The 14671-nt window shown below is 38.8% G+C and overlaps 1 protein-coding gene and 1 long non-coding RNA gene across 2 annotated transcripts; one reads left to right on the top strand and one right to left on the bottom strand.

Annotated features, from left to right (window-relative positions):
* Positions 1-1330: 1330 nt before the first annotated feature.
* LOC114149105 (uncharacterized) lies at positions 1331-8535 on the top strand. Its single transcript, XR_003596438.1, has 4 exons — positions 1331-1490; positions 1629-1807; positions 1909-1975; positions 8340-8535. It is a non-coding gene; the product is annotated as an uncharacterized LOC114149105 (long non-coding RNA).
* adra1ab (adrenoceptor alpha 1Ab) lies at positions 3346-12373 on the bottom strand. Its single transcript, XM_028024679.1, has 2 exons — positions 10746-12373; positions 3346-6755 (listed from the first exon to the last, which is right to left on the bottom strand). The coding sequence occupies exons 1-2, from the start codon at positions 11662-11664 to the stop codon at positions 6277-6279; spliced, it is 1398 nt and encodes a 465-aa protein (XP_027880480.1). The 5' UTR covers positions 11665-12373; the 3' UTR covers positions 3346-6276.
* Between the last annotated feature and the right edge of the window lie 2298 nt (positions 12374-14671).

Consider the following 14671-nt stretch of genomic DNA (forward strand, 5'->3'; position numbering starts at 1 on the left):
TAACAGACTGATTTAAAAGAAATGCAGAATTTATCTTCTTCGGTTAGCAATGCCAAAGAAAAGGCTGCATCCATCATCACTTTGCAACAAATTTACCTCACAAGTCAGAGTTTTACAGCTGGAAGGATAATTTTCTTTCTCATCAAGAACTTCAAGGTGAGCTGTTCAGTTGCTGTGGAGATGCATAGATGTGCAAGAAGAAAAGCAACACAGATATGGGGGAATTTTATTGCCACATTTTCAGTCTGAAAACAAGATTTCTGTCTTTTGTTCTCAAAACCTTTAATACTTTTGCTTACATTTTTATTTTGAAAGCAGGACTTCATATCTTTCTTCTGAAAACTTGTAACCCTTGTACTCAAAACTTCTCTTCGCGCTCACAGTTAGTCTGCTCGCTTTTGGAAACGCCTTTTGGCACAGTCGCCTGGCAACCTCTCAGCCAATAGAATGAAAGCGTTGTACTGGGTGCGTTTGTTTTCTTCTAGTGGGTGTGCCTGTGTGGCTACTATCGATTGTAGCAACCTGCGCCACCCAATGGATGTAGGGAGTTGTTTGGGTGAACAAATTCCTGCCTAAGATCAGTAGCTACTAGCAATCGGTAGCATACTGCTAGCAGATGTTCAGTGTACTACGGAGCGGAAAGCTGACATTGTTGTTTCTCTCTTTGGCGACTGTGCCAAAAGGCTTTTCCAAAAGCGAGCAGAGAGTCCGAGCAGCGACTAAGTGTGAGCGCGAGAAGGTTTGAGTACAAGTGTTACAAGTTTTGAGAAGAAAGAGAGTTTTTTTCAAGAAAATGTTCTCAAACTCAGTAATTTTCTTGTTTTCTTTTCTAGTAGTTTTTTTTGGCGGGAATTAACTTTTTTGGCCCTAATATGCCATTGAATATATTTAAATATTTAATGGTCATTTTAATTATTTAATGACTTTAATCATTTTATGATTTGGTATGTATTTCATGGTATATTTATTTGTTTACTTTTGTCACCTCTAACCCTCCATAGCTGAGGGCTCTTTTTGTTTTCCTCCCACATATATTGTTTTCCGGACAATAAATGTTTTAATTTTGATTTCTTTTGATAGTTTTATATAAGCCAAATTTGTGGAAATTTCTGCAGCTGCTCCAGATTTTCCAGTTAAAAGATTACAAGTTAGTAGATGTAGGGTGATAAATTGTAATGGAAATCATTTGAAAGGTAACTATACCAAGCATAAATAGCTCAAAATGTGCAGATATTAAAAATCAGCACTCTGTAAATTACTATAACATTTTTAGAGAAGTTGGAAAGAAATTGGACGGAGGTTTTTTTCTGCAGGAAAGCAGAGAATGAGCAGTTTGACTGCCTGACAGGTAACTGAGCGCTGCTGCATGTAGTTACCCTTCACCTCTCCACCTGCCTGCCCATCACTTTCACTTTAGGATTTGGTTAAACCAGCTCTGCTGCTTCACCCACAGTGACATCTACGCTACAATTTAAGAGCATGACAGACAAGTAAGTCTGAGAAAAGTCTGGAGTTGTACATTTCCCCAAAAAGTAATATAAAATGTTCGATTTTTAAGATATTTTCATGATGATATATTTTATGCATCATCGTAAAAACATTTATTTATCCCTTGTCTGATCTTACAGGGAGACGGAGACCTCATTTTAAGCTCATTTTTACTTGTTCCGGTCGGCTAACGGTAGTTAGCTACAGGCTAACATGTTTAGCATGTTGAAATCAATCTGGAGCTGCTTTTTGAAACTGCTCAGGTGGGAGAACCTATTCATAGAAGAACTGTACGTCGTACTCTTCACAAATCTGACATGTATGTAAGACTGTCGAATGACAAATCACCTTAAATATGCGCAATGTTAAGCTAATGCAGCGAGTAGCATGTTTAGCTAACTTGTCGTTTTTGTCCGTAAGGGAACGTGACCCGTCCAGAGTCCGTACTTCCGGCTCAATGGCCGCTGGACCCTGGGAGGAAACGCAGGTAAAGATGATAAATGGACAATAAAGAACCAGTTTTACTTAGTATAATGTATTTATCCTGTGTTTGCAGTATTTTTCAGCTAATATTTAGCTTGTATTGTGTCACCTTTATCGATCGTGTTGAGCCAATTCAAGGCACTTTTGTAAGTGACATAAGATTTTGTGGGATATTATATGATCTCTTAGTAATAGGATGTCTGTTTATTTTCCTTTAAAAGCATCAAACATAGTGGTTAAACTGCAGTTACATAAAAATGCTGAGGCTAACTGTACAGTAGGATGGGTCTATGACTTCATATTAGGGCCTTTGAAGAAACAATAAATTTCAGCCAAAAAACCTCAGAAAGTTTGAGATTAACTTTGGAAATTTTCTATAAAAAACGTGGATATTTTTTAGCTCTAAAAGTCTTAAATTATTGTGAACAAACTCCGAAAGTTTCAGATTTATCTCAGACATTTTCTAGAAAAAACAACCATTTTTGGGCTCCGAAAGTCAAAAATTAGAGTGAAAAACCTGAGAAATTTTAAGATTAATCTCAGTAATTTTCTACAAAAAGGGGAAAGGTTTAACATCCTGGAGAAAGTTACTGTGCAAGAATCTGTTGCACAAATTAATTCTGAATATTTTGTTATTCACAAAGGATTATGGTGCATTCACACTGAAGGCACCATAATCGCTTGACATTTTGAACATTTCTGAGGTGAAAGTTCAAAATGTTCAACTTTTGAAACTTTTGAAAAACTTTTGTGAAGTTGAACATTTTTGGCTGTAGGAGCTCAAAACATGTCAAGATTTTCAAAAAAAACCTCTGAGATTAATCTCAAAATTTGAGTTTTTTTTCTTGCAAATCAAAATCTTTTGGAACCCAGAAATTTTTTTTTTTCCTAGAAAATTTTTTTGGGGTAGAATTTATTTAGTTAATTTTTTTTTCTACCTACAAAATGGCCCTAAAACACAGTTGGACAAGTCCGAAAGTTTGCACTTTTAAGCAGACATTTGGGAACCCAGAAAGCAGCTGAACTGACAAAAGACGATATTTGCATTGATTTGCTGTTAAATTTGAGTACAATAATATAATATCCTTAATAAGTTGATTAGTCTGTGGGATTATATCATTCTTATTTAGACTCTTGTTGATTAATTAAATATAGCTGATCAATATTCAATTTGTTATCCAATAGAGTCCCTGTCTTACTGAATCAGAAGAAAATATTTTACTATGCAGGTCGATGATGTTTATTTAGCTTTACAGTAGCATTTTAGTCCCTCATAGCCAGGTATTAAGTTGCATTTTGTCAGGATTAGACAATATATTGTTCTTACATTTAACAAGACAGAAAATAATTCCAGAAGATAACACTGAAGGGAACTTTGGTAACTTTATCAGGATAATTCTTTCCACAACATGAAATATGCTGCAAATACAGCAAAAGTATTTCTAGTACAAATATCTTAAAAAGATAAAAGTAAAAGAAAGTTAATTTTGTAAGTTTGTTTTAAGTCAACAATTCCTTAAAATTTATTTTTCAAAAAATACTAGTTCAACTTATAACAAGACATTTTCCTACAAGTGAAATAATCTGCTGGTAGGACCAGTACTTTTGATCAATATTCAATAATTATTGACTTACTTACTAAGCTCCTATATCTTGCTAAAACTTAGTTATGTCTTATTTAACATGTAGTAAGATATTTGCACTATAAACAAGACAAAAATTCTTGATAGGATTTGGTGTTTTTCCTGTGTGGCAAACAAAGAATGTCCATTTTTGCACATTTTCACAAAAGAAAATGATTTTTACAAGTCATCAAATCAAGTAGGGTTTTTTTTTTTATCAATAAAAATTTCACATTAATTGACTCAGAGAAACTTTGATATTCTGTAGCAGGAACAGACTTCCAGCTTGACACAAACCAGAGCCTCCCGATTCAGTTTCAATCCACGTCATCTGCGTCGCTCTGCTGCCTCGACATTATTCATCATAAATCACCCTTTGTGATGACTTCACATTCCAGTCGACTGATTGGGTTAAAGCCCGTCTTTCCAGTAACGGGAGCCCGGTTCCATTCATCACGACAGCCGTTGCCTTAATGCGACGGCTGCGGTGTCACCCTTTGGATCCGCTGCTTCTCGAAAAATGAGAGCTGAATGTCTAATAGGAGGCTTGTGCATTTATTTCCATGAATAATAGCCAAACTGATGGAGTCAGATGTGACACTTCTTGACTTAATTTCAAGACAATCACTCAAGAAACCAGCTGTAAAGGCAAAAATCAGATGCAGACATGATGGACACGCTCAGTTTAGGCTAGCAGTGCTTTGAAGCTTTCACCACTACAAGAGCTGCTCTTATATTGACTTGAAAAATAAAAATGAACCTTTTTTCTTCTTCACAAAACGAAGCAAGTTCTGGGTAACTTCAGAATATTTTAAACCTGGCAACGTGTATCACTAGAGAGAATACTTATTTGATCAGACTGTTTCAAAACTCGAGGAGTGAAAACGGAGTAACAAAAAATTTATCGTGCATTCGTCAAATGACTACAAAACTATAATTTCCAATCTCCTCCTTTTAATTTGGTGTGGGTAGAGTGAAATGAAAGCACAGAGTTTCCACTTTAGGCTCATGTTAAACTCTCATAAGAACATTTTGAAAATGTTTTCAACATTCAAACCCAATTCTCAAGCTAGCAAGCCTTGTGCGTTTAGAAATCTTGGTTTATTAGCTGCTCTCGCGCAAAATGTGTGAGGATTTAACATATAGGAGTGAAGGATAGAGACGTCGGTTGCTCATTGATGTTTTTTACAAACAACTCAAACTGACACTAAGGGTGAATTCATACCATTGTGTTTTGTAATCTAGTTTCTGCAAAGTTTAGTTCGTTTGGGGAAGCGAACGCGAAATCGAACTCTGGTCCACCTATGAACTTTGGTCTCAGTTCGGTTAAAGTAAATTCTGTTGTTGTTCAAATTTGTATGTGAACTAAGTGGACTGGAGACCACTCCAAAATCAGGAAGTGAACTACACTGCATTGCATTCTGGGTAAACACAACTAAAACAAACAAACATGTGATTGTAGCGCTAGCAGGAAAAACAACTTTTACCAAAGACAAAAATGAAATCCTACGACTGCTTTTTTTTTGTTTACGTGTTGTGAAGTTGCGCTCAATGTCTTCTCTTGAGGTTTTCGTGTCGTTTCCTTCAGTGGTTCTTTGTGCAGCGCCCCCACAGGCGAGGAGGGGAACATCTTTTTGGATTTGTTTGGCTTGTTGGACACAGTGCAGTGTGAATAACAACCACAGCAGCTGAAAATTGAACAAATGTTCCAATCAAACCAAACCTGCTGGACTATCAGGTGTGAAAACACCCTATAACTTCTCTGGCTTCTTTCCTGACCTGCCTGATCTGTTTCTTGGTCTTCATGATGCGATTTGTTGAATATGGTGCGTCATTGGGGCCAAAATTAAGACTATTGCTGAGGCAGCAGTGGCTACGTCCTTGTTGTGAAAGTTTATATCCTAAATAAACCCATCAACTGATCTGATTATAGACTGGAGCTAGTAATGAGCAAATGAGAAGGAGAGTAATCACTTAAGTTAGCTTTGCAGAAGCTAACAACTAGCATACATGCCAGTAACATTGTTTATCATTATTCAGACCAGTAATTGGCTTTAGACTCGATATAATTTCCTGTGACAAGGAAGTAGCCACCTTTGGGTGCACAATAGTCTTAATTTTGGCGCTAAAGTTCACTAATGTTCTCTCTCAAACCTCTGACGCTATCAGAGTACAGCTGGGCTTATACTTCATGATGTTCTGTCACATTGGATCCCAACATCAAACATGTTTGGGTTTGTGGCAATAGCCTGACAAATGAGTGTGAAAACAAGGCACCGAACGTTTCTGTTGTAACATTGTCGTTTGAAATGCTTCTCTTTCAATCTTAGCTAACACAGCCCAACAACAGCTTCCTTTGTAGAAATTATCCTTACAAACGTTCCCTTTGGTGCAAACTGCAGACTGTTTAGATCAATCACGTCCCGTTGGTTGCTGTGCAATTTCTTTTTTAGCAGATTGCTTGTATCTGTTAATCCTTGGCAAGCACTCATGGAATTGCCATCTATCTTTGTGTTCTTGGCTCAGTCCAACAGCAGAACTGGTCCAGAAGTTTCCTGCTGAGCATGCATGTTTCTCTTTCTGCAGTCATTTTTATCTCGCGTTTAACGACAGAGTTGTAGATAATTGTTCCTCCAAGGAGGCTGGATGACAAGACTGAATGTCCCAAACTCTGAGAAGTAAATTAAACGGCGTCGCCAGAAATGCCAAGAGAGAGCCGTAAGACTTTAGCTGACCCATTTGTGGACCGGTTCTGTGGTACAGAGGTTCGCCGGGCTGAAAGGCACCAGGCCTTTAATAGACCTTTCCCCTGAACGTGTCCAATCCGATCCGGGTCTTGGCCACCAACAGACGATGATGACGTTGACAGCGTCCTGCAGCAAGCCCACGAAGAAGAAGAAGCGGTGGCGCGGTTTTGGACGGAGCTAACGGATGCGTTGGATGTCGGACCTGGGCTGGAGGAATGAGCAGCGACGTGTCCTTGCTTGGTAACGGGAACAGCGGTTCTTACGCAGCGCCCTCTCAGCATGTTGTGGAAAGCTTTTTTGAACTCCTGGCTGAAGCACGGGTAGATGATGGGGTTGATGCAGCTGTTGAGGTAACCCAGCCAGAAGGTTATCTTGAAGATGGTTTCAGGAGGCTTACAGGATGGGAAGATGGAGCCTGGGGAAAGAGAAGTAAAAAAAACTTAGGTAGAAGTTTAAGGGAAGGTTTAAACATCCTGGAGAAAGTTACTGTGCAAGAATTTGTTGCACAAATTAATTCTGAATATCCTGTAATTCACTAAGGATTTTGGTGCATTCACACTGAACGCACCATAATCGATGACATTTTGCTCTAGATGCTCTTTGGAACAAGCCGTTATTTTCTGCTGCTGGTGTCTGTGTGCAATGGCGGATGAAATTGAGGGCGTGGCACCAAAATAATATGTAGTGAAGCACACGGGCATGATTGACAGCACTATGACCCACCCCCTAGCTTTGATTGGTTGGTTCTAGTTAGCACTGGGAGAAGGCGGAGATACTTTTTTTTTTCACACATTTTCTGTCACAAACCAAACTGTCACAATGACATAGTGACAGTTTGAACAAATATGTAAAACAAATATATATTTTTAAGTCAATTGATTAAAAAAAATTAAATCAGAATACATTTTAATTTAGAAACGTAAACTATAAACTGGTTGTTCTTCAGCAGAAGAATAGCTCACCATTGCAATAAGTCGACTCCATATTATATTACCTTGTGTTTTTTCAGTGCTAGTCGTCTTTATTTGATAGTAACGCATCAGCAACACTTCAAAAATACAAAATATTACCAAGATTTAACTTACAAGTAGCTTTTCATCTAGCTAGTTTGGTCTTAAATGTCCAGGATTCTCAATCAATTGGTGATTTAATTTTAAGATACAAACATAATGAAAAGACTAACACAGGTCAAACCCATCTGATTGCAGCAACTTATGTTTAGAAAGTCTGGTATTTATCATGTAGACAAAAGAACCTGAAATAAGGGTCAGAAGCTGGAAATATTTACTCTTTTCTGTTTGCGTGTTAATCCAAAGCTGGAAAATGCTGAAATGTGGCATTTTTCCAGCCGTTTCCAAACTAAATTAATCCTGTTGGGGCTCCCTGCCTGGTCGCTGGACTCAAAATGCATGTGCACTCATCCAAAACGCACAAAATATAAATTTTTATAACCGAAATCCGATGAAAACCACTTTGAACCTTTCCTCATAGATTCACAAATCTGTCCAGTTTTCTGGTCTGTTGATTCTCTTTAAATCAATGCGTCACACGCACTTTACAGACTCTTTTTCGTTCAGAAAACGGAGCTGCCTTGTAAACAACTGGCGCTCTTGCAATAACTCTGCAGCTTCATTGAAAGCCGTCATTAACAAGCTTGAAACGGGCTTTTCATCCGCAGAGTTTTGAACAAAAATGCAGTTTTTCTGTGAATGTCATACAAAACGCTGAGGCGGTGAAAGTCTGAGAGCAGCTTCATGAGCTGTGAAGGTCTGTCTCCATTGAAATGCACGACTCTCCTTATATGACTGGCTGCTTTGGAAGTTAGTGGTGACTCTGGTATAGCAGCCCATTAAACCTCCTGCGTGTTATCTATAATAGCTTTCTCTTAGATGAGAGCAATAGGTGGGTTATTCCATTTCATCTTGCAGAGGAAGCCCATTGTACCGTTTTGTTTGCTCTATTTGCTTGCTTGTAATTGAATTTCTTTGTCTCCTTTCAGCGACGCAATAGGCCGAGTTGGGTCAAGACACAGGAGTCAACAAAAGATGGCTTCCCTGTTGTTGTGCTCACAGCGAATTAATTAAAGCGCCAAGGTTCATGCCTCAACAGAAGCGGCTGCTAAAGCGCTAATTTATGTTACAGCTTTGCATTTTAAAAATTTAATCTTTTCTCGGACATTAAATGAAAGTTGCTTTTGTTCTTTGTGGCATTGATTCAACATTCCTCTGGGATTTTGGTCGGCTTGGAAACATGATGCATTTCTGCACTTCACCTAAAGAAATTTGTTTGTTCCTCCACATCCTGGCTAAAATTGCTCCACTGGACCTGATGATTTAGAGCAGTCTTTCTCAAACTGTGGTCCGTTGGCACCCCCTAGTGGTCTGCGAGGTACTACATGTAAACAACCGTTTATTTGCTGAGAGTTAGCTTACAGTTGGCTTACAACTGTAGCTGTAAGCTAACAACAGTTGGCTTAAATAGAAATACAATGCTCCATTTGTTAGTTGGTATTTTGTAAAAGGAAATTTGATAAGCTAGTTAATTTACCAAAGGATTGTACTAAGAAATAATAATGGATTAGTAGCTTAAAACCGGATTGCTAAAAAGATAGCGATGGAAAGTTTCTCACGGAGAGTTGCAGAACTTTGGTTTTTGAATACTATTACAATACATAGCCAAGAGTTAGCTTGCTGTTGGTAAGGTAACTGACTGTTTGTTTACCAACTGTTAGCTAACTGTAGTTGGTTTACAGATGGTAAGCTAACTACAGTTGGCTTAAATAGAAATGCAATGTTCCATTTGTTAGTAAGCTAACTGTAAATAGTTCTGACGTATTTGGCGATCCTCTCAAATTGTAAATATTATCTTCTTTAATAAATATTTTCAATATACTTTTATGTATTTTAATCACATTTTTTCCCCCGTCTAAAACTGTTAAGCTTAATAGTTTTGCTGCAAAAGCAAAAACAAACAAACAAAAATGTTCGTAATGTCTCTTTAACTTTGCCTGTTTGTGAAAATTAATCTATAAATATCTTGGAAAAAACTTTTCCAGACTTAAAGTGAACTTTTTAAGTTTACTCTGTATACGCCAACATAAGATTAGGGGAATTGAATAGCAGTAGCGCTCAATTTGCGTAAATCCATCCAAGCCAAACACAGACATTGGTGACATATCTATTTTCTACTGCATAAATCATCTGACATAATAACTTGTTTTCTTGGCAGGCGCATCAAACCCGAGCCTCGCTTGGAAAAGCAGAGCTTAATTGCTCCCTCTGGTTGAATCGCTCAAATTGCACAGTGGTGGCAATTTTCTACTAGATACTCACTTCTGAAAAGGTTGAAACTGTGGTTTTGCAGTTTTTTTGCGACTCTGTTACTTTTGTTTTTAATAAACACTCAGACATGTAATGTTGGCACCCCTGAACTCTCGTCACAACATGAGGCACTGCTATCTCATGGTTGCAGCAAAAGAAAAAAAAAAACAATGCAAAAAAAAGAAAGAAACTGAATCTCTACTTGGGTAGAAAATTCAGTTATACATGTTTTATGCTCTTAAATTAGAATGTGTAGTGAATATATAAACCAAAATGTCAGAAAATTTAATTTTAGTGCATCCATAGATCTGATTTATCTCACTAACGGACCCCTTGCAGTGTGATGTCACCCCATCTCTCAGGTGGAGGGCCAAAGTTGCTGGCTAATGACGATTAGCATTGGTTTTAGCTGTTAAGTTGTCAATATAATGCGCTAAATCTGAAATGTATGCATTTAAAAAAGGTGCTTTGCTACTAATTGTCAACACTATGACAACACTGGGTTAGTGGGACTATAATAATAAAAAAAATCAAACATTTATAAAACGTCTTGCAAGCTCAGTTGCTATATATTTTCTTTGTATCGTCTTATGTTCTGGTCTGAAGAAAATGTGTAGAAAGGAATAGTAATTTGAACGAAAATGATTAAACTACAAAAGACAAGCGACGCCTGCAGCTTTCCGCTATGAATAACCATGTCTTTAGGTGACAGGAGAACAGAATATCATACAATATCATGATATTTTGAGGGTTTTACCCCCAAAAACCAGCTAAGCCAGGTGGTTGGGGCGATCATCCAGCGGCCCGCCGTGTTTTTTAGTTGAAAAATGTTTACAGTTGACAGGAAATTTGGAAATATGACTTGATAAATATGTGTTATTGGAAGATGAATATCTGAATACCAAATATAAAGTCTTAAAAATGCAAACATAAAAAAAACTTAAATAAATAAGCAATGCTAAGCCTGGTGGGGTACAAGTGAAGCCTGGTGGCCCGCCAGGCTTATAATACACTTGGGAAAACCCTGCATCATGAATGTCACGCAAAAAATGAGTAATGAAAAAAGTTGTTTTCCAGTTACCTACCTATTGGTAAAACCAGAAAAAAGGGGAGCCAGCACAGGATGAAGCAGCCGACCACAATGCCAAGAGTCCTGGCCGCCTTTTCTTCCCCTGAGAACCTCAGCAGCTTCGGCAGAGGAAACGACGACCGCTTGTGCGTCCCCGCCTCCTCGCCGTCTTTGTGTGTCCCCGCCTGGGCCGCCGCGTTCCCCCTGTGCATCCTCAACGTGACTCCTCCCATCTCCACCTCCTCTCCCTTTGTGCTCTCCCTGATGCTTTTGGTTTCTCGTCTTGCCACAGTGTAGACTTGGCAGTACATGGCCAGGATGATGGCTAGCGGTATGTAGAAAGACCCCAATGCGGAAAACAAGGCGTATCCAGGTTCCTGCGTGATGCGGCAGTCTGTTTCGTCTTCCGGGTCGGGCTCCTTCCAGCCGAATAGAGGGCCCACCGATATGGCGGCGGAGACTCCCCAGAGTGCCGCCACCGCTGTCAAGCCGCGCCGTCCGGTAGCGATCGCAGGGTAGCGCAGGGGGTAGCTCACCGCCAGATAGCGGTCGATGGAAATCACGCAGAGGCTGAGGATGGACGCGGTGCAGCAGAGGACGTCCAGGGCGGCCCAGACGTTGCAGAAGGAGCGTCCGAACACCCACCGGCCAAGCGCCTCTGAGGCGGCCGAGAACGGCAGCACGGCCGAACTCAACAAGAGGTCCGCCGCCGCCAAGTTGGCGATGAAATAATGCGTCACGGATCGCCACTGGTGATGGAGCAGCACGGACAGGATGACCAGGATGTTACCGAGGACGCCGAACAACAGAAACACCACCAGGACCGCCCCCAACGCCACCGCCTTCGCCAGATGCACTTCCGACTGGGCGGACGAGCTGCAGTTGGGGCAGAAGTCATCTGGCGACAAAACACTTGTGTTCTCAGTGGGAACCATTATGGTCGCGCTCCAACAGAGGACAAAAGCTTCCCCAGCTGCACAAACCGCTCTGCCGCTTCATTTGCAGATACACCGACTTTTGCCAACAATCCATAGATCTTGTGGTTCGGATTCCTTTGGCTGAACGTCAAATTTGGTCACAGTCGGTCTGGAAATACTCAAAAAGCAGCCATTTATCAGGATATCTGTAGAAGAATAAAAAATATTCATAATAGTGACATTTACCAGTAGACAAACCGAAGTGATGCTCTTTCTCTGTTGGTGGAGAAGCCAAATGACAAAACACATTAGACGCAAATGGCAAAACAAAGCTCATTACATCTCCGATGTGGTTAAATAACAATCTTCTCCCTTCATTAGATCTGCAGCAGAGATCCAAGTAATGAAGTAGAGAATACACACAATTATCCAGAAGTATCGCAGCCTGTTGTCTTTCTGCCTCTGCAAGCGAAATCAGACAAAGTGAAGACACCCCGATGGAGTCGAAGGAAAAACTGTGAAACAAACTGAAAGAAACTGATCAGAAAGCATTGATTCCAATACGTGATCTAAGAGTCTATTGGTAGTGAGCTGCACCCCTCACACCTGGATCCAGGAGTTATCTAGATCCACTAAACTGCCCCACTTTGGGTGAACTTAAATTTTTCAACTTTTGGAAATTTGCTAAATTTTTAAAGTCAGAAATGTTTGACTTTGAGCTAAAAAAGTCTAATTTCTTCTCTACAAAGTTTATTTTTTTACAAGCTAATTTTCAACTTTTCAAACTCAAACATTTCCATTTTTTTCTTACAAAATTTCTGATATTTATTTAAAATGGCAGAATTTTTTCTGGAAATGTTGTTTTCTATAAAGTTTCTCAGATTAATTTCAAAATCTTTCTGTTTTTTCACAGCAGCTCTGAATCTAATTATTTTCTAGAGAATTTCTGAGTTTTTTCACATCCGTTCTTAACTTCTTATGCTCAGAAATGTAATAAATTTTTCTTACAAAATTTTTGAGTTAACAAAAAAAGTAAATCTTTTTGGAGGAAATTTTAAACTTTTTGAATTGGGAAAATTTGTACTTTTGTATAAAATTTCTCAGATTAATAAAAAAAAAGTGGGAGTTTTTCTTTTGCCAAATTTTGACTTTTCAAGCTCAGAAATAATAATAAAAAAAATTTAAAAAGATTAATCTCAAGACTTTTGAATTTTTCAAGCCGATTTTCTTGGATTGGCTTGGATACAAAGAGCAATTTGGATCCACTAAACTACTCCCAGTTTCCCAGTGGGAAATGTGACTTTGGAGGGTGGGCCAGTTGATTTTTCCGACTGGGAAGTCAGGATTTCCAAACATAGCATAAATGCTGAAAGGAATGGATATTGATGTACTTATTTTTCGTTGAATCATTTTATTTGTTGTCATTTTGTAGAAATTTGTAAGTCTTTCACCTTAAAGTTCAAAATAATAGTGATTTTATTTTTGGACCTCCTGGTTAATATTATCTGAGCTGTAGGTTGGCTTCAGTTAGCAGTTTTGAAGCTCTGAACTAGCCCTCAGCATCATCACTTTGAATAAAAATAAGATGTAAACACAAAGACACCAGAGTGGAAATGATGATCTCCAGGGAGCAACAGCAAAATCATTCGCGACATTATGAGAAACCCAACCAAGCATGCAGCCAGACGATAAATGAAAGCCATATAATTATGTTTTTAAGGGCAAACAGTCCACCAAGCGCCTGCGACAGCTCTGCTGAAGGTCTCTCTCTGTGTGTGTGTGTTGGGCTTTATGTCATTCGTCGGATGACAGGCGGAGAATTGAACCGTGAGTAGGGCGCTACACAACCCCCCTGAGTGCTCCGAGTGCCGATAATCTCACTCCGTACCTTTCAGAGTGAGAAATGTCGCTGACAGAGATAAGCTGCGGCAGAATGAAAAAGCTTTTTTTTTTTTAAAGTAATTGTCGCATGTTTGTGCAGAATCAAGACTTGTTGTGCTGCACGTCCTGCTGTGAGGCGGAACCACACACTCGCCATCACTTGATGCTGCGATTTCAGGAGCCTGAGGCAGAAATAAAAGAGGCGAATGGCTTGAATGAACTGTGACTCTGAATACAGTTTAATGAGATTTCTTAGTGTGAGGAGTCAGTGGTGTGAAAACAACAGGTTGTGTTTTATGCAGCACATGTGGGTGCTGCTCTAGAGGGGCGCCAAACGATGGTGGAGAGATTGTTTGTAGTGACAATTTTTAACACCCGTTTAGTGTGTGTTAGTAAAGTATTAAGGCTGCTGTAGGTAAAAGTAGATTTCTGCCAAAAAAACTCTGAAATTTTGAAATTTTACTAGATTAGTTTTTTAGTAAAAACTTGGAAATTTCTGAGTTTGAAAAGCTGAAAATTGAGAAAGAACTCAGAAACCTTGAGATTAAAAGGTATCTAGAAATTTTCTGAGTTAGAAAAACTTGAATATTTGTAAGAAAAACACCAGTGGAACCAGTTTGATTAATTGTAGAAATTTTCTAGAAAAAATTTGGAAATTTCTGAAAATTTTTAGCATTCAAATTTTTCACTTTTCAAGCTCAGAAATGTATTTTTTTCTACAAAATTCCTGACATTAGCCCAAAATTTTCTTGAGTTTTTTCTTCTCTCAAGCATAGAAATGTTCAAATTTTCTCGAAAATTTCAGATTTTTCTCCTGAAAATCTTTTATTTAAAGCCCAGAAATTTCCTAATTATTTTCTACAACATTTCTGAGATTAATTTTAACATTTTTGACTTTTCAAACTTGGAAATTTCCAAGAGATGAACCGCAAGTATTTTGGTAGAAGTTTACTCCAGTTTTTTGTTTTTGTGCTGTCTGCAGCGACCCTGATGCTGCGTTGAGGTGCTGCTCTAAAGTGGGCACCAAAACAATGGTGTAAATATTATTTCTCGTCAGCATTTCCTGTATTTAGCAGCTGTTTGCGTGTGTAAATGATGTGTACTTTCTGCATACACCTCTGTTTTCTGTTACATTTTCCGTCTG

The sequence above is a fragment of the Xiphophorus couchianus genome, chromosome 8 (assembly GCF_001444195.1).
Source record: "Xiphophorus couchianus chromosome 8, X_couchianus-1.0, whole genome shotgun sequence".
Taxonomy (NCBI): Eukaryota; Metazoa; Chordata; class Actinopteri; order Cyprinodontiformes; family Poeciliidae; genus Xiphophorus; species Xiphophorus couchianus.